Below are 20,626 nucleotides of genomic sequence, written 5' to 3'. Positions count from 1 at the left end.
GTCCCAAGGGAAGAAGCATCTTCATATATTCGAATTAATTCTGAAGTATTAAACATTTGATTGAAAAAAAAATTTTTTTTTTGTCTTTTTAGGGCTGCACCCAAGGCATATGGAGTTCCCAGGCGAGGGGTCCAGTTGGAGCTGTAGCCACCAGCCTACACCACAGCCACAGCAACGCCAGATGTGCCTATACCACAGCTCACGGCAACACTGGATCTTTAACCCACTGATGGAGGCCAGGGATAGAACCTGCAACCTCATGGTTCCTAGTTGGATTCATTTCTGCTGCACCATGACGGGAACTCCTCGATTGAATTTTTAAGTTAATAACTAAACTACCAAAGATGAGTGCACTGTAAAACCAATTAGGTGTGCTATTTGATTTTAGAAGTGCACAGTGATAGTATATATTCCTAAGAATTAAAGTGATTAGGGTTGGCATAGACAGAAATGAAGTATTTGTGAAGTTGTTAAAGCCAAAATGTGCTTTATGGGAAAAATGTTCCCAAGGGCCATTTTATAGCAACTAAATTTAGTTGTTTTAAGTGGAGAGGCTATCAAGTTTTTCCTATTAGAAAAGGAAAGTCAGCCATGGAAAACAGCTTAAAAACTTTTTTAATGGTGCCAAAGTAATAGTTTGATAAAGTAAGCCTTTGTCATAGAAAAAAATGGTGCAGCATTTTGGTCCTATCATGGTAAGAAATCCCTGCCCCAATGTTTCTCTTTTCTTTTCCTCCTTCCCCACTCTCCCCAATTATTTCACATCTTATAGTTAATCAGGGTTACATGTTATTTCCATTATGAATCTGTCTTCCATTTATAGAATTACCAAGCCTTAGAACTGGAAGCAACTTTCCAAATTATTTATCTCAATCTCTGAGGTACAGAGATTAAGTCCAGGGCAGTTGCATGATCTGTGTAGGCCACTGACAGATGTTTGTGTTTTTAGAAGAAAATAAGATGCAAGGAGTTTTGTCTTTTCTTGTGCTGAAGGCAATCTGGAGGAAGTAAGGAGCTCAGAATATTCCCCTGTGAGCAATGAAGAGGAAAAGTAAAGTCATCTTTACCTTTGCAGCTTTTATTAGAAATATAAATATTCAACATTCTCTTACACAAACAAATTGACCAAGGATTGGAAAGATGTTTTATTACTGAAACGTTTACAAGGAAAAGTTGATTCAACAAGCTTACAAAATTTTATGTCACCCACCCAAGAGAATGACATTCTCTTTAGCTCAAACTACAACAAAATCATTTGGGTGACTTATGCCTGCTTCTTCAAAACATTTCCCCCTGGGTCTATTTGCTCTTTAAAACATCATTAAAGACACCTGGAAATAAAGAGAAACTAAACACAGACGATACAAATTACATTTTGTTGCCCTGTGGCACGTGAATACACTTTGTGCATGCTATTTAAGGGGTAGGAGCGCTCTTGCTGCACGGTCTTCTACTTCTCAAGCTATATAAAAATAAACAAATGGTATCAGAGCAACGCTATGGTACAGAATACTGTAATATTTTTTATTTTTGTTTTTTGTGCTAAATGCAGAATCTTTTTGGCCAAACGCACCGTTTCACTTCCCAATAATCTCCATCAGTTTCCTGTTGCTGTGAGCTTGCTGCGCTAACTGCTCCGCCCTGGCCATTTCCAAGACTTCTCTGAGGAGGTGGAAGGTGAGATCCAGCGAGATGGGAGGTTCCTCGGATCGCCTCTCCCTCTCGGGTGCCTCCTGGCGGCTGCTGAGGGCATTCTCTGCGCCGCGCTCCGCGGGACCCGAAGGGCTGTCAAGCGGGCGCCGGGGCAGCGGTAGCTGCTGCAGCAACGCGCGGAAAAAGTTGGCAGCCACCTCGTCCGGCCGGTTGCCGCTGCTGCCGGTGAGAGGCGAGGAGGCGGGAGAGAGTGGAGCAGCGGGACTCTTATTGAGGTTACCCAGGCGGAGGAAATATTCCTCCCCCATGCGGAGTAGGACCGGCCGAGGCTGCGGCTGCTGGGGCTGCTGCTGCGGCTGGAGGAAATCCAGGGCCTGGGGGTGCTGCGGGGCCTGCCGGGCACCCAAGACGGGGCCCCGGCTGAGGAGGGCCCTGCATGGCGGGCAGGGCAAGAGAGCCACCAACAGGACGCCCGCGGACACAAGCAGTGGCAGCCGCATTTTAGGGGCGCTAGCTGCGGCACAGCGGTGGGCAAAGGGCGGAATGAGAGAAGGAAAGAGAGAAAGAAAGAGTTGATCAGAGTTTAGCTCAACTGGGAGGTGCGCTTGGGGGGGGTCTTCCTACAGGACAGCACAGATGTCAGGGGCTCCAGCGGGCGCTGTCCGCGGTGCTGACGCTCACGGACTAGGACTTCCAGAGTTGGAGTGAGACCCAGACCCAGAGCAGGAACAGGGGCGCCTGCAGGAATTGGCGCCAAAGCTCAGCCCCTCGCCAGGCTAGAGTGACCCCTGCGAGACTCACCAAGGGACAGTCTCGAGTCCCCTTTCTAACAATCCTCTAAACCAGTCCACCGAGCTCTAGAGAAGACTACAAGTTTAAGACCCCACCTGCTTTAATCATGCCCCCCTACCCCCGCGCTCTTTCCGGATGTTTCGGCATTTTTTCCTCCAAACTGAGAACTGCTGCCTCTTCCTCCCTTTTCTCCATCCCTGCCCTCGCACCCTTCTCTCCTCGGGGAGGTGGGGGTCGGGTTGGATTGGGGGCTCGCCTACACAGCCAGCGAAGAAAAACTGCCCGTTCGGGTAACGTTGAGCAGCCGTCTAAGTTTGCTTTTGCCACATCCCAGCTACTATCGGAATCTTGAGGCACAGTCAGCAAATACACACACACATACACACACACATACACACACACGCGCGCGCGCGCCGAGGGCCAGCTGAGTGGAGTGAGCGGCGCATCGCATGGTGGCAGCTCAGGCAGCGCAGTGCGAGGTTGGGGACGCATGCATTTCCGTCTAGGGAAGCCCTACCTTCTGAGGCGCTTCTGTAGGTGAGCTGCGCGCCGCGCCTCTCTGCAGAGGAACGTCTCTGGGGTTTTCAAGGGTTTTCTTTGCTTCTCCTTTCTGTCCCCACTGTTCTTCTTTCCCTCTTCTCTTTCTCTTCAGTCTCTCAACGGACTTGGGCTCTGAGTTTCTCCACACCAGAGCCTGGAGTGGGATTTTATAGTGTCGACCCTCTTCAGAAACAACGCAGCATTTGCCTAATAAGCTGACGCTCTCTTGACAGCTCGATTGCGTGCTGCCTCTGCTCCTGCATAAATCATAGGGCCCTGCCGGGGAATGAGGGGCAGAATTTTTGCTATCTCAACACTGAATCTCACATCCAATTATATCAACAGATATTTATCGCCTCCTTGGTGACGTCAACGAGCCCTAAAATGGAAGGGCTTCTTATGACTTGTCCATTGACAAAAATTCTTGAATGAGATTTCCCAAGTGTGAAAACATACTGACCTCTTACTATGAAGGGCCGAAGTGAAGGTCAAAAAAGAGCCGATGAATGGGAGGGGAGAGAAGAGGAAAGTGTGAAGGAAGGGAGGTGGACCAACCCACAGTCCTGTGGGGAAGCAGCATCCACTTATAGGGGGCTCCTGAACCCCCTCTTCCCTCTTCCTCCTAACTTCTCTGACCAGTTGTCTCAGACAAAACCTCAGTATCTGAAAACCTCCCTCTGCTAGAGACGTGTCCCATTACCTTTCTGCCTGGATAAGAATGAAGAACAAGGAGACGGGAGTGCATAGACCTCCAGCTTTTAAGCCTCTCTCTGCTTTTTCCTCCCAAGAACAGATAAAGGAATTATGAGCCTACAGAGGTAAGACCAATAAGCCTCTTTGGGAACACTGCTCAAGTTTTTTAAATGATACAAGAGCTACTTCCATGATGAAGAGGCACAAACCAGGATCAGTCAGGGGTGCAGCAAAGATTTTAAGTTCTCCCAGAACCTCACTGTTCCTCCTTCATCTCTTCTCTCAGAATGTGAAATTAATTGTGGGCTTTTCTGTTCCCAAATTAGAGAAAGAAAGGACCAGTGAGAGGCGGATGAGTTAAACAATTTTTATCTAGCTTACTCAATGCAAGCCCAATGACAGAAACATCCATTCTAACTTTCTATTCTATACAAATAGGACAGAAATCACTCTTCTTAACTGCCTGATTACAGGGCTAAATTTACCAGTTGCATGTTTTTATTGATGAATACTGAGTCTGTAAAACAGTATCTTCATTCATCTTACTTCCAAATACTATTAACACCCATAATAGTATCCATATCAGAAGCACCCAGTTTGTTGCTGTTTTAATCATTTCTTTTTCCAAATTCAAATGTGCTGCATGGGAGCCTGATAAATAAATACTCTCTAGCACTACCAAAGAATAAATGCTTATAAAACCATACTCAAATTTCACAATAAATTGATACTATCATACAGGTGGGAGGCAGTTACCTCTAATTCTCCAATTCAAAATGCAATTCCAAACTCTGGTATCTATGATTCAGTTCAGCTTCTAGATAACCACCAGAATTGTTTATCAGAAATTTCCTGTTCCTCATTTCTGGTTACCTCTGGCTGCTTCCTTTGCATTGTAGCTCACATGACAAACGATGCAATACACACTGCAACTCCTGTTTTGGGGTCTGTATTAATCCACAACCATTCTCATAAACAAAAGGAAGGTAGAAAGAAAAATTCTGGCAGTTTCCAGAGAAGCCCATAGTTGGATCATTGCATGGAATGTGCTTCTGACATAAGAGAATAGAGAAAGAAATGTGCCTTCTGGGGAAGATGTGAGTTATTAACAGAAGATCATAAATATGGAAAATGGTTGTGCTTTTTAGAGGAAAACTGTATTTTATGTTGGTAGGAGATGAACCCTCCTCTGTCTCCATTGGCAGATTTTAGCTTGGATGTCAGCCTGGAGGTGAACATAGATTTGGAAGGGGAGGGTCAGGTAAATGGAAAGAGAGTAAGAACTAGGAAAGGAATAAGATCAAAGGTTTAGCTGAGAAGGCCTGGGAAGTTCCTCCAGAGAAGGAAGAAACAACATGTTCTAGGCTTTGACTAATGCCAAATCTCATCAGATCTCTCTCCTCTTGGGCTTATTGAGGATGTTGTTTTAGTACAGCTCCCTCATCACTATTGAATCCTTGCTGTGAGATTTCCCTGGAGTAGGTAGTTGGTTAGGCAAAGTGGCTCTGACTAAGCATGAGGAACAAAAGACCTAGATCCCAGAAGAGAGGGAACTGTGCAGGGTAGCCCCTATTCACCACAACTTAGCCAAAAGTTAGAACTCATCACAGCACTGACAATTCATATTAAAAGTGACTGGGAGAGATCAGTCAGTTTTTAATGAGAACCAGAGAGGTTAAGTGACTTACCTGAAGTCACTCAGCTAGTTAGTGATAAAAGTCAGAATTAGAACCTAGTTCTTTCAGGAGTTCCCATCTTGGTTCAGTGAAAATGAATCTGACTAGTATCCATGAGGATGCAGGTTCGATACCTGGCTTCGCTCTTTGGGTTAAGGATCAGGCGTTGTTGTGAGCTGTGGTATAGGCTGCAGACTCTGCTTGGATTCCAAGTTGCTGTGGCTGTGGCATAGGCTGACAGCTTCAGCTCTGATTTGACCCCTAGCTTGGAAGCCTCCATATGCCGCAGGTGTGGCCCTAAAAATCAAAAAACAAACAAAAAACCTAGTCCTTTTGACTATCAACCTGTATTATTCCCATAATATAATGATACCCTTTGAACTTCCTTTTCCAGCAGAGACACAGGAACAAATTGAAGTGAGAAGATGAATTTAGTGAATTTGGTGAATATTCTCACATCAGTCATAAGTTACTTTTTCTCAGACTTTGCTTATATTGATAAACCTAAGATATGAGAGCACAGAGATTCTCTGTACATGCTGATGTCTCAGCACCTGATCTGTGCATACACTGCCGTTTACCTTTCAGCTGAATCTCATCATTGCTACATGAGGTTTTATAAAACAATGCATTGCCAACTTAGGACGTGTGAGTGTAATTCTCCACCTTAGTTTTACCTTGGAAAAAAGAGATCTTTTGATAAAGTATAGAGTGATGTGGTTCTCAAAATAATGATAATTGTGTGATTGGAGAAATAACATATATGTACAGCAAACTAAATGCCCAAGTCCATAAAAATTACCACTGCTCTCAGTCAATCTTACATGTAGGAATAACTTCCTGAAAGGAGTCACTGGAGAACCAATTTAAATTGCTTTTAGAACTATCCACTATGGGCACAAAACAGATTATTTCATGTTTTCAACTATTTTTCAATAAGAAGATAATATAGGAAGGATATGGTTAAATGTAAAAAGATATGGCACAGCAGTCCAATGAATAAAGAAATATCAGAAAGAATAGTACCTACTGGATATATTCCAGCATCTCCCTGACTTTTGAGGAGATCTCAACACATACTTCTATTAGCAAAGCTCATGGCAAAGACCGTCTCCAAATCTGCTAACAAATATTTGTTGAAACAAATCTACCATCTCCGATGACAGCCTTTAAAAATGCCAAGGGTGGATAGGTGGTTTGATAATTTTAACTTCCAGAGGTAAGTCCAGGGAAAGAACCTAAAACAGCACAAATATCCAACAGCTTCACTGGTAACAGTAACTTTTATTAATCTCTTCTGATTTTCAAAGCCATTCGTCCTCCTTACAGAAAACTTTAAAAAAAAGAAAAGTATAAAGAATACAAAATTCCTCATATTCCAGAATATACCCTCCATTAACCTTTTATTGCTTCCCTTGAGAATTTTTTCCTGAGCATATATATTTTACATAATTGGGATAAAACTGTGTTCCTGATTGTGAATTTCTACCTAACAACAACAACAACCCTTATTAAAACCTTAAAAGTAACTGGTTGGAGGAATCTTTCCCAGATTCCTAGACTAGGTTTAGGACCTGTGCTCTGTGTTCTGCTAACGTCATGAACGTCCTCCATCATAAAGCTCACATTTTCACATTCTTACTACTACCATGTGTGTCTTCCTTGCTGGATTGTCAACTGCGTGGCAGAGACTTGACTGTCTTTACAAACTGCCACATTCATTACTCCAGCCCCTGGCGCAGGGCTAAAACACAGTAGATACTCATAAACCTTCTGGATGGATGAAAAAAAAAATCATCCATAAACCTATCAGACTGAAGTTACTAGATAAAGTTTTGTAACTAAAATTTTATAATCTACTTTTTTCCACCTAAAATAATATCTCATTTTCCTATATCTAAATGACATCCACTTATTGACTGTATGGCATCCTGTTAAGATATACCACTTTCTATTCATTCCTCACAGATGATCACCATTCTAATAACCTGACTTTTAATTTTTCTCCCACATCTTACCCTTGTACCTTCAAGTAATCATTTCCTGATCCTTCTTGTATAAACAATATCTTTTAACTCCTCAGATTGTAAAACGAGAATATTAGTATTCCTTTAGCTTTTCACACACCCTCTTGCACCATGATATCCCAGGTCTTATCAGGTGTACTTTTATTTTATTTTTGTCTTTTTAGGGCCGCATATGCAGCATATGGAAGTTTCCAGGTTAGGGGTAAATTGGAGCTGCAGCTGCGGGCCTATACCACAGCCACAGCCACATCAGATCTGAGCCACATCTTCGACCTATACCACAGCCACAGCAATGCGGGATCCAAGCTACGTCTGTGACCCACACCACAGCTCATGGCAATGCCAGATCCTTAACCCACTGAGCAGGGCCAGGGATTGAACCCATAACCTCATGATTACTAGTCAGGTTCGTTGACTTTTGAGCCACGATGGACACTCCTCAGTTGTACTTTTAGATTGTCAGTGTTGATATTTATATAGCCATAGTTAAGCATTCTGTGCATTGACCATAGATTGATCTAAAAGTTAAAATCAATATAGTTTATAACCGTTGACTATGTAAAAAGTGTTCACTGCATAACAAAGTCACAGATTCTGATATATTTCCTTTTTTTTTTACAATTATTAATTATCTCTTTTATATTCCCAGTTTGGTTTTTCCTTGAATTATTAAGCTTTGTTCCCAATTTCTTTCATGATAAGAAATCTATCAAGCCCTTCTCCTCTTTTTAAGGCCTATTTGAGTACTCTAACCTTCTGCTTTGAGATTGTTCACTTTCTAAATCTGATGATGCACAGCTCTCTTCCTGGGACTATTTCCTGTTTAATTAAATGAATTCACTATCTAGAATCACATGATTTATTCCTTCTTCTTCTTCTTTGTTTTTTAGGGCTGCACCTGTGTCACATGGAAGCCCCCAGGCTAGGGGTGGAATCAGTGCTGCAGCTGCCAGCCTACACCACAGCCACAGCCACATCAGATCTGAGCCACATCTTCGACCTACACCACAGCTCACAGCAATGCCAGATCCTGAACCCAGTGAGCAAGGCCAGTTACTGGTAACTAGTTGGGTTCATTACCACCTCGCCACAATGGCAACTCCGATTTATTTCTTCATGACTTCTGTATTTATTTTGCTAGAGCAGCACATCCAGAGATAACTTGCTAAGAAAGGATGTATGCAGGTAAATTTTCTGCGTTCTTGCATTTCTCAAAATGGTTTTATTTAACCAAGATAATTGAGTGGTACTTCAAGGTGAAAATTCCAAGTTGAACATAATCTTCCTCCAGAACTTTGAAAAGTATTCCCTTGTGTTCTACAATCCAAGAAATTCAATGGCATTTTGATTCTCATTTCTTTTTTTTTATTAAAAAAAAAACAAGAACAGAATTTATTGGCTCATATAGCTAGGAAATTCAGGAAGGTATCTAGCTAAAGACATGGAAGGATCAAGCTACTAACATTATTTAGTTAGGGCTATCCTTTCCCAACTCTCCACTTCTCTCCCCATCATTATATTTTTTATTATTATTGTTGTTGTTTCAGGTGTACAACATAAATCAACATCTTTATATGCTGTAAGTAACCACCTCCAAAAGTCTCGTTACCATCCCTTACCATACATTTGATTTCCTTCACCCCTTTTGCCCAGCTGCCAGCCCCCTTCCACTCTGATAGACACCAATACATTCTCTGTATTTGTGATTTCTTTTTTTTTTTTTGGTTTGTTTTGTTTTTTTAACATGCCACATATGAGTGAAATTATATGGTACTTTGTCTTTTTCCTTCTGGCTTATTTCATTTAGCATAATACCCTCAAGGACCACCTACATTGTCACAAATGGCAAGGTTTCATTCTTTTATGTGGCTGAGTAGTATTCCATTATATATATACATATACATATTATATATAGTATATACATATATTTTATCCATTTTTATCCATTTTACCCATCAATATATACTTAGATTGTTTCATATTTGGCTATTGTAAATAATGCTGCAATAAACATAGGGGTGCATATATTTTTAATCCGTGTTTTTGTTTTCTTTGGATAAACACCCAGAAGTGGAGTAGCTGAATCATACAGTAGTTTTATTCTTAATTTTTTGAGAAACTTCCATACTACTTTCCATAGCACCTGTACCAATTTACAATCTCACCAATGGTGTTCCCTTTTCTCTACCTCCTTTTCAATGTGTGTATTTCTTATCTTTTTGATAACAGCCATTTTAATAGTTGTGAGGTGATATTTCATTATGGTTTTGATTTGTATTTCCCTAATTAGTGACATTGACTATCTTTTCATGTATTAGCTGCCATCTGTATTGTGTTTTTCAGAAAAATGTCTGGTCAGATTTCCTGCCCATTTTTATTTTTATTTATTCATTTATTTTTTGGCCATGCCCATGGCATGCAGAAGTTCCTGGGCCAGGGACTGAACCCATGTCATAGCAGTGACCTTAGCCATAGCAGTGACAATGCCAGATCCTTAACCCACTGAGCCACAAGGGAACTCCAATTCTGCTGCTTTTGGATTGAGTATCTTGTATATATCTATTAAGTTTATATATCTAATGTGTCACTTAAGGCTGATGTTTCTTTATTATCTGTATGATCTGTCCATTGCTGTTAGAGAAGTGTTAAAGTCCCCAACTTGTATCTTTCAACTTTTCCTTTAGATTTACTAACATTTGCTTTATAAATTTTGGTGCATCTATGTTGGGTGCATACATTTTTATAAATGTCCTATCTTCTTTCTGAACTCACTCCCTTAGCATGATGTAGTGCCTTTTTCTTTTATTTCAGTCTTTTCTTTTAAAGTCTGTTTGTCTGATATGAATATAGCTACCCAGATTTCTTTTCATTTCACTTGCATGGAATATATTTTTTTCAATCCCTTCATATTCTGCCTGTGTGTTCTTCCTTCTGATATGAATCTCTTATAGGCAGCTTAAGGATGGGTCTGTTTTTGCTGCTTTTGTTTTTGTTGATGGTTATGCCATTTTGTTTGTGGATTGAACCCGCACCACAGCAGTGACTCAAGCCACAGCAGTGACAATGCTGGATCCTTAACCTGCTGCACCACAAAGGAAATCCTGAGTCTTGTTTTTTTTAATCCATTCAGCCACTCTATGTCTTTTGATTGGTGAATTTACTCCATTTATTTAAAGCAATTATTAAGTAGGCATCAAATGAAATGAAAACATCTTGTTCATTGATTTCTGGCTATTTTTGTTTTTTGTTTTTAGTTGCTCTCTGTTCATTTCTTTTCTTTCTCTCTTCCCTTGTGCTTTTCTGGATTTCTTCAGTATTAAGTTTTGATTCCTTTCTTATTTTCTCTAGTGTGTTTACTATAGTTTTTTTCTTTGTGGGTACTGTGAAGTTCACATACAACATCTTAAGTATATATCGGTCTCTTTTGCCTTGATAGCGCTCTAACTTTGAACACATTCTAAAGCTTTACATTTTTATACCCCACACACATTTTACATTTCTGATGACATCTTTTTTATTTTATGCTTCCCTCAATTATTGTAGTTAATTTTATTCCATTGTCTTTTAAACTTTACACTTGATTTTTAAGTGATTGATCTATTACTTTTACTATATAACTTTTCCAGTGAAATTTTTTACTTTCATATTTTTTTATTATCAACTAGTGCCCTTTTTTCAGACTAAGAAGTCCATTTAACATTTCTTGTAAAGCCAGTTTAGTGGTAATGAACTCCTTTTGCTTTTGATTATCTTTAAAACTCTTAATCTGCTCTTTAATTCTGAATGATAACCTTGCCAGGTAGAGAATTCTTAGTTAGACATTTTTACCTCTCAACACTTTGAGTATGCCATGCCACTTCCTTATGGCCTGTAAAATTTTTGCTGAAAAATCTGCTGATAGATAGCCTTATGAGGTTCTCCTTGTATGAAATAAGTTGTTTTTCTCTTGCTGCTTTTAAGATTCTCACTTTGTAACTTTTACCATTTTGATTATAATGTGTCTTGGTGTGGTTCTCTTTGGATTCATGTAATTTGGAATTCTCTGGGCTATCTGGACCCAGATTTTTGTTTCCATCCCCAGCCATGGAAGCTTCCAGCCATGACTTCTTCAAATAATTTTTCTTTCTTTGCCTTTTCCCTCTTCTTCTGGGACCCTTATAATGTGACTATTATTTTGCTTGTTGTCCTAGAAGTCCCTCAAGGTATCTTCCCTTAAATTTTTTTTTTTTAATTTTGCTGCTCTGAGTGATTTCCATTTGTTTAGTTTTCCAGCTCACTGATTCATTCTTCTTACCCTGTCCACTCTGCTCCTGAACCCCCTCAAGTGTATTTTTCAGTTCAGTTATAACTTCTTTTTGGTACTAATACTTTCTCTTTGTTGAAGTTCTCACTGTGTTCATCCATTCTTCTGAGTTTGGTGAGAATTTTATGACCATTACTTGAAACTCTCTATCTAGTAGGTTGCTTATATCTATTTCATTAGGGGCTTTTTCTTGGGATTTATCTTGTTTTGTTGGGAACATCTACCCCTGTCTCATTTTGCCTGACTCTCTATGCTTGTCTCTATGCATTAAGTGAAACAGCTCCTTCTCCCAATCTTGAAGGAGTGATCTCATATAGGACATGATCCATGGAGCCCAGAAGCACAAAATGCCCTGGAGCCAGGTGCTCAAGGGGTGTCCTTTGTGTAGGCTGCACTTACCCACCTGCTGTGGTGGTGTTGTGGCTGCTGTGCAGGGAGGGCAGGGCACCGTGTGCTCGCCCAGCTTGGTTGTGATGTAGCTGCTGCCCTCACTACCCCTTACTCTTGCTCTTCAAGTGTAGAAAAATCTTTGCATTATTCTTCTGAAAATTTTCTGTACTTTCTGTTTTTTTTTTTTTTTTTTTTCTGGGACTTTTAATCCTCCTCGAGGATCATGAGCTGTGGTGCAGACTGCAGACATGGCTCGGATCTAGAATTGCTGTGGCTGTGGCATAGGCTGGCAGCTGCAGCTCTGGTTCTACCCCTAGCCCAGGAACTTCCATATGCCACAGGTGCAGCCCTAAAAAGAAGGGAAAAAAATATATGGTCCTCCTCGATTGGCCTTCTGTTTATTATTTTCCCTCCTTTTAGGACTCTTTGTTTTGTGTTCTGGGAGGGTTCTTAAATACCCTCCAGCTCCTCAATTAGTTTTATTTTGTAACCATGTATACAATTTCCAGGCTTCCCCCCCCCCCTTTCATAGTTCTTATTATTGCTTTATGGTGTCATGTTCTATTTAATTTCTTTAAGAATATTAATTAGAAACTTTCTAAGCTTTCTTTCCCCAAATTATCTATTACATTCATGGTTATTTTTAAAAGTTTATTTATCTTTGTTTCTCTATTTTATGTAGGAGACTTTCCTTAAATCTCTTAAGGTAACCCTACGTATGAAGAATCACATTCTTATATTTAAACTTATGATGGAGCACAATAATGTGAGAAAAAAGAATGTATACATGTGTGTGTGACTGGGTCACCATGCTGTACAGCAGAAAATTGACAGAACACTGTAAACCAGCTATAACGGAAACAAATCATTATATATATATATATATATGTGATATATATGTGTATATATATATATGTGTATATATATGTGATATATATGTGTATATATATGTGATATATATATGTGATATATATATATGTGTATATATATGTGATATATATATGTGTATATATATATGTGATATATATATGTGTATATATATATGTGATATATTATGTGTATATATATATATATATATGTGATATATTATGTGTATATATATATATATATATATATGAATTAGGCAAAAAAAAGCTGAATGGAAATTCTTTGTGAAGGACAAAGACCTTTTCAACAAGTAGACTTCCTCTAAGTGTGATCAGGTAGTGAAAGAGTCATTACTTTGGGGATACTCATACAATGTTGCATTACCGAGAACTTTTCTCTGGAGTTGTTCTGTTTCACTTAGGGGAAATATATGTATTAGTGCGTTAGAGCTACCACAACAAAGTGCCACAGACTGGATGGTTTAAATAACAAAGTTTATTTTCTCACACTACTGGAGTCTAGAAGTCCAAGATCAAAGTTGATTTCTTCTGAGGCCTCTCTCCTTGCCTCTCAGACAACCATCTTCTCCCTGTGCCTTCCCGGGGTCTTTCTTCTCTCTCTGTGTGTGCGTCTTAATCTCCTCTTCTTATAAGGATAACAGTCATACTGAATTAGGGCCACTCATATGACTCATTTTACCTGAATTACCTCTTTAAAGAGATCTTATCTCTAAATACAGTAACATTCAGAGGCACTAGGGGTTAAAACTGTAACATATGAACATTCATGGAGGAAGTGGGGGGGATACAATTCAGCCAATAATATGTTTTTCAAATGATTTTTATTTGCCTTTTGCCTCCAGTTAGCAATCAATGTTCAACGTTCTCCCCATGGGATGAGAAAAATTGGTGCTGGTGTTGACTCTTCCATATGCAGACTTATGTTTCTCCCTGTTTCTGACTCCTTTTTCATTCCTGCCTTTGGTAATACTTGGAGTTCCCAAGTTCTAGGTCTCTCCTGGGTTCAGCAGGTAGCTCCTTCCTCAGCTGCTTGTCCTTTTCTGTGCCTTTTGCAATGGCCTCTGTACCGTTCTCCTCAGTAACTGCACTTTCTGCTCTCCTTCTTCTGCTGACCCTTTGCAGATCCTTTACAGCTGCTTCTTCTGCTTTTCATCCTCAAACACTGCATCACCTTTTCTGCTCTCCCTATTTCAGAAGTTTATTAAGCTCTCTCACCTGCTTATGGTCCTTACCCTGTTCTCGTCATAATTTTGGGTTTATGCTACCATTTTAATGGAATCTCAAAGGGAGAGGAGGTAAACTCCAATGCATTTTGGAAAGAACTCTCTGAATGCAGTGGGGAGAGTAGATTGGAGGGGTGAGAAGGGGAGCAAATGACTTACGGTCTTTAGGTCATCACCACTGGTCCTCTCTAATATGAGCAACACACGCCAGTGATGGTGGGAGCTATACAAGACAAGGGCAGGATCTCTAGGAGCCCAGGGCACTTAATTGTGGGCAACCACACTCCTGTTCAGGGATTGGTGATGGCAGGGCTTCCTTTCAGTTCCCCATCAGCCAATAATTCTCTCAGTATCCATAAATCATTGTTGGGTATCTTACCTCCTTTCCTCAGAAAATGGCAAGAGCTTTGTTACCTGTCCCTTTATTTTTCCAGAAGTTAGAAAGTAACTGACCCTGGGGAGATGACTCAGAGCATTGGAAAAGGGGCACGTTTCTGCTTCTCTAACAAGCCCTTGTCCTGAGAGACATGACTGACCTTTCTATTTACATCGTAATACATCAAATTTTCTGTTTTAGGCTCCAGATAATGGATGGAGGGCAGTGAGAGAACGTGTGTGAACTTTCTGTCATGAAGGGCAATTTGCAGGGACTAATCATCTTACAATAGTTGGTCATAAGAAAGAAATCCATCACCCAAGCATCCTAATTAGGTATTTATATTCATGAACATTTCTTGACACTAAGGAAAATTTACCGGTATTACAAAGGGAGAAAAATGAGAGGATGTTTCAAGAAAAGTTATACACATTTTTTTTTAACTGAAGAATTTTCTGTTTTAAAATTTTTATTCTGCAGTGTAAATCCCCAAGTCCTCAGCTTTTCTCAGACTTATGTGATGACAGAGCATGTTTACTGTGGGTCAAGTTAGATACAATAAGCCAAGGCAGTGAGGAGTCCAGCTACACATTCTTTTTTTGCCATCCATATGCAAGTGTATGATTAAAGCTACTGAGTAAGTTTTTACTGCTCCTGGGAGAAGAATTTTAAACGACAGTTTTCACCCTTAAAGAGAGGGTTTCTGGGGACAAGTGTCTATTTCCAGTGTTTCTGAGGATCGCTTGCCAGGGGAAGGGGCACCTTACAGCACGGAGCTGCTGAGCCCTCCCTCATTCCCCAGGAAATGATCTGCTTGCACATTTCCTGGTCAGGGAAAGGAGTTGGTGTCTATAGTAATTTAGCCAGGGAAATCTGTGGCCTGCCTTGCAAAGGAGGACCTTCTTTGGGTGTGAAAAGGCAGACGTTTCCTAAACAAAACTGAGTGCAACTGGTGATATTGAGTTTTCCAAAAAGGAAATTTGATCACTCAAGAGACAAGAGGCAATGAGAACTGCAGGGAGGAACAGATACCCGCAGCCAACATTCAGGATCTGTGGATTTCAAAGATGTTGTTACTGGCTGTGGGTTCAGACCTATTATAAACCTTGCTGTGAACTCTTTTCATTCTGAGACTTCTGTTGTCCATCTGTGGAAAATGTGGTGTTCACTTCCATTATGAGATCTATAGTTAATTTGTGTGCATGTGTCTGTGTGTGTGTGCTTGCGCACGCACCTGTTTTTCTGTCACTGAGCTTTTTGCGAGCTTACTTTCCACTTCTTTGTAGTTGGTGACTCCTAGTACACTGCTTACACATGGTGTTTGTAGTCTTTGGAGATTGACTATGTATGTTCTGCTTAAGAGAAAGCCAATATCAGTTCAAGGGGGTCTTATAACTGGAAGTCAATGAACCCTTGAAAGGATGGTTATGAAATCTATATATATGTGGGAATGAAAGGATCTGTCTGATTTGCCACATTCACTGTTCTCTTTTGCATAAAATTTAGAAGTGATCTGAACAACAGTGTTTTTAGGATAATAGAAGAGATTTGATGGCCTCAAGCTGCAGTGAAGTTTAATGTTCCTATTCATATAAAGTTAAATATAGATACATATTTCAGCTTCACTTCATTTTCCAACTTGTTTTCTTTGTACTTTAATTCTTAATAGCTGTAAAGTTCTGCCTTGTGCTAATGTACTTTCATCTTCCCAGCAACAATAATAATTGCAATGAAGGGATTTTTTTTAATTTACATGGAGAAATAAAATTATATAAGCTAATATATTTCTTCTGTGAAAAGAGTTATGCAGCTTTTTGAGAAAGAATGACGTATCTTCCTTTTTATAATGGAATTTGTTCTAATACCTTTGTATGAAGATTTCATTAAGAACAAAGCTCTTCAAAGTAGCCTTACAAAGTGAATAAAAAATGTTACCTGTCTCTCCCTTCCTGTGGCTACACATTAGATTTCTGAGTATGGCAACTGTCATACTGCCTCAATACAGTTTTTACTCTGTTACTTCCTAGCTGGGTGACTTTGGACAAGTTATTTAAATTTCCCAAAATTAATTCCTTATTTGTCAAGTCATTCTAAAATGCCAGGTTCTTTTATTTGTTCCTTTTAGAGTAGTGAGATGAAATGAGATAGTGAATTCAGGGTCTGGAATATAAGAAGCATTCAATAAATATTAGTCATTGATGTTGCTGGGCTAACAATGTGGCTGTTGTTTCAGCTGAGGACAATGATTCTATCCAATCTCAGCTCCTCAGAGCCTAGGATTGTGTCTAGTATTTATTAGCTTTAACACAGGTTTATTAATGAAATAATGAAAGAAAAAAACTCTTCTAATACTGGAGGCTTTTCACCCATTCAGATGATCTAATTTTTTTTAATTAATAGATGTTATTTTCTCAGAACTATTTTAGGTTTACAGAAAAATTGAGCAGAAAGTACAATGAACTCTCTTTCTCTCTCACCCCTCCTTCCCTTAGTTTCCCACTATTATTATTATTATCAACATCTTGTACTGGTGTGGTGCATTTAATGAACCAGTACTGATACACTATTATTAACTAAAGTCTGTGGTTTACATTAGGTAGGGTTCACTCCATATTGCACATTCTGTGCTTTGACAAATGCACAGTACCACATATCCTCTATGACTGTATCACATAGAATGGTTTCACCGGCCTGAACTATTCATTTTTTCCTCCCTCTCCCCGCTCCGCAACCCCTGGCAACCACTGATCTTTTTATTGTCCCTATAGTTTTGCCTTTTCCAGAATGACATAAAGCTGGAATCATACAGTATGTAGCCTCTTCAGATTGGCTTCTTTCAGGTAACAATATGCATTTCAGGTTCTTCCTTATCTTTTCAAAGATACATTTTTATTTAGGAATATCATCATTTGACTTGAAAAATATCTGTTTGGCTGAGGTCTCTCTACTTAATGTCTGCTCACTTAAGGATTATTTCCCTGTTGAAACTACTATCTTGACCTAAGCATTTATTGATTTAAAACTGAAAGTAGCTGCACTCAAAGGGAAATTTTGCATTTAAGGAGGGGTTAAAAACAACAACTAATATTGCTGACTGAGATAAAAATCAAGACTATGTACTCTTTTCCATTTGGGGTAAGTCTCTCATTTCCTGCTGGGAGTCTCCATCACCCCATGGGTTGCCTCACCTGTCAGATTCTCCAAAGGAGACCTGGTTAGTGACTCACACCAAGCCCACTGAGAACTCATTTTTCTTTTCACACCCAAATTGTTCCTGGGGAACTTTACTATTGTTCCATTCTTAGTCTCTGCTCTAAGGTCAGGCAATAGAAAATAATCATTCATAATTTTAAATTCCCTTTTATTCATCTTATCTCTCCCCCGGGATGAATCTCTGGAGGATTCCTGCCTTTCCCATCAGCATAGGTACAGCTGCCTTCATACCTTCCCAGAGGCCAGTCCTGGACTAGGGGGCCTCTTTCAGACTTCATCTCCTTGATAATTCCATGTTCATCCTGTTCTACGAGATACTCGGATATATTTTTCTTCCAAAGCCCTTCAGCTTTCTCTTACCTTTTTTTAATGTTTACACCTTTTGAGCACAAACAGTATGTCTCTCCACTGGTCTAAATTTAGAAAATGCATAAATATATTTATTTGGATCCTTCAAATAAAGGATGTTTTCTTAAAGGGCATCTTCCTGGGCACTTGAACTTTTCACAGGGCTTTTTTGTGGAGGAGATGGGGAAAGAGTAGGCTTTTCACCAAGCCCCCTGAGGCCGGGTCATCTGGATTTCTCTAAAGGAGCTGTTGTTTTCCTCCTGTCCCACTTCTGTGTTTAATCACGGGAGAAGGTCCTGATCATGCTGCATGGTGCCATAGGGACCTCCATCCGTATTCCAAGGGGGACTCCTGGTGCAGTGCAAGAGTGGTGAGCCTGGTCTGAATGGGGTTGGGAGCACCAAGAACGGGTGGCTCCAAGCAGGGCCCTGTGTCTATCCAAGTCTCAATCACAACCCAGGGCAACGTTAGGGCCCAGAAACCACATCAATTCCCCAACACTGAACACCTTCCTTGGGCCAAGTACTGGACTAAGTAAGAATAGAGAATAAGTGTAAGCAGTGGCTACGTATTGAGGCTTTTGACAAAATACAAAAATGCCAACCCATGTTTGTATCTGCTGGGATTTTATCAGAAATTGTCTGGGGAGGGCCTGAAAGGGGCTGAGCAGGTTCTCAGAAACTAGCCATTGAGACTTTCCCTCAGGCAACTTTGGGACACTTCAGCTCCCTCCCTTTTGGCCAAGAAAAACATAGTAATAGCTTCCCTAGTTTACGCTTCTTCCAGAAGCATTACCTTCCTTAGCTGTGATCATCACTAGGACCCTGACAGGAAGCAGCTATTGTTATTCACATTTTCCACAAATGAAGAGGTCAGGCTCAGAATGGGCAGGCAACTCAGACATCTCCCAGCTGATTTGTGGAGGGTTCTGGGACCCCCAGAGAGCTCCTCCCTTCTCTCCCATTCTTCTTTCTCGCTCAGGCATCCCGGGAGCTCTGAGGAGGGGTGCGGTGACAACACAAGGTTTTGGAGGCACAGGTACTACACTGAGGCCATGCTCCTGGGCTGCCTCCTTCCTCAGCACTAAGCACTGGGTGTGGTTGTGAGGGCTAGCACACTGTGATGCACACGTCACCCAAAAGAACACTGACCAAAATGCCTGGGCTCAACAGGAACAACCCCGGAAACTCACCCAGGCATTATTCACAGTCATTCTGCTGTTCATTCTTGGTTTTTCCTCAATTTGTATCTTCACACCTCTTCTTATAAACCATGCCGAACACTCCATTCTGTCTATCCTTCACTGCCATTCCCAGAGTGGTTCGGACCATTGACTAACAAATATGCTCACCCAGTTCCTCAAAATATATTCCAACCTCCCCACATCTCTGGGCCTTGAAGACATCTGTGCAGTTTCTCATTCTATAATGGATAAGTTGTTGTTTACGCTTCACACTAGTGCCTAAATTAATATTTGCTATATGGAGTCCCTGGTAATTAATATGTACCTTTCCTGAAATTTCAAATCAGCTATTTGAAATGAGAGGAAGACAGAAAGCAACTTGCAAATTCTGTGCATAATGAAGTGAGGAACAAGCTCACATAATGAAGACAAACAATTATACAACATTTGCATGATTCTTTTTTCTACAACATGAGACAAGACACAGGGAGCTGATGAGCAGGCTGCCTTTGCTGTGAGTCTTGCTTATTTCCCCACCATTTGGTAGGATTCTCAGAGCCAAGAGCAGGTCACACTGTTTTGCCAAGGTTTTCTTACATTATCCTAGGGCCTGTCAGGCACACGACACCACTTGCCAACTTTGGCCTGACACAGGTAACTTGTGTTTCTGTGACTATCCTGGGTTCTGTCCATCAGCTGAGACACTTATGCCAGAGTGGTGCCCCCATTTAGATTCTAACCACTGAGCTCAACTGGCCAAAGAGTACTGAAAACAATTCTTACTGGTCCCCAAAGTATTGACCAAGCATCTACTATGTTCCACCCCTGCGGTTGGTGCTGGAGATAAAGATGAACAATGAAAATCCCTGCTGCCCATTGAGGGAGACATGAGAACAATGACGCATATGGTGAGCGCTCTCTACATGCAGAGAATGGCGTCTACTCTGATGGGGGCAAGGGGAGGGTTCTGGAGAAGCCCCAGAGAAATGGAAGGAAGGCACAGAAACGGTCAATAAGCAGAGAGGGTGGTCATGCCAGGCAGGGCAGCCTCAGATGGGAGGAAGCAGAGATGGAAGGATGCTCCTGGAATTCCAGGAATGACAGTGGTTTTCTGCACTGAGTGAAGATGTGCAGAGAGGAAAGTGCTGGAAGGTAATGCTAAGAGAGCTCGATAAGGGCCAGCTCCTGAAGGACTGTGAATGTGAACTGTGATCCTGGGCTGATGAGGAGTCAGTGAGGCTTTAAGCAAAGAGATGACGAGGGAAGATTTGTATTTTAGAAAACACACCCAGGCTAGTTAGACTTGATGGATAACACATAAA

At 40.7% G+C, this 20,626-nt stretch overlaps 1 protein-coding gene across 2 annotated transcripts; it reads right to left on the bottom strand.

Moving 5' to 3' along the window:
- On the bottom strand, window positions 1,059-5,485 carry CRH (corticotropin releasing hormone). Of its 2 annotated transcripts, none has more exons than XM_021088452.1 (2): window positions 2,963-5,485; window positions 1,059-2,163 (listed from the first exon to the last, which is right to left on the bottom strand). In XM_021088452.1, the coding sequence occupies exon 2, from the start codon at window positions 2,151-2,153 to the stop codon at window positions 1,578-1,580; it is 576 nt and encodes a 191-aa protein (XP_020944111.1). In that variant the 5' UTR covers window positions 2,154-2,163; window positions 2,963-5,485; the 3' UTR covers window positions 1,059-1,577. The 2 variants fall into 2 exon arrangements, with proteins under 2 accessions (XP_020944111.1, NP_001106533.1); NM_001113062.1 differs by having other exon boundaries at window positions 1,059-2,167; window positions 2,963-3,127.

Source organism: Sus scrofa, chromosome 4 (genome assembly GCF_000003025.6).
Source record: "Sus scrofa isolate TJ Tabasco breed Duroc chromosome 4, Sscrofa11.1, whole genome shotgun sequence".
Taxonomy (NCBI): domain Eukaryota; kingdom Metazoa; phylum Chordata; class Mammalia; order Artiodactyla; family Suidae; genus Sus; species Sus scrofa.
This window is presented reverse-complemented; position numbering and strand designations above follow the sequence as displayed.

Excerpts from the sequence above, each read along its gene's own strand:
- CRH (XM_021088452.1), bottom strand. The coding sequence starts at position 2,153 with ATGCGGCTGCCACTGCTTGTGTCCGCGGGCGTCCTGTTGGTGGCTCTC.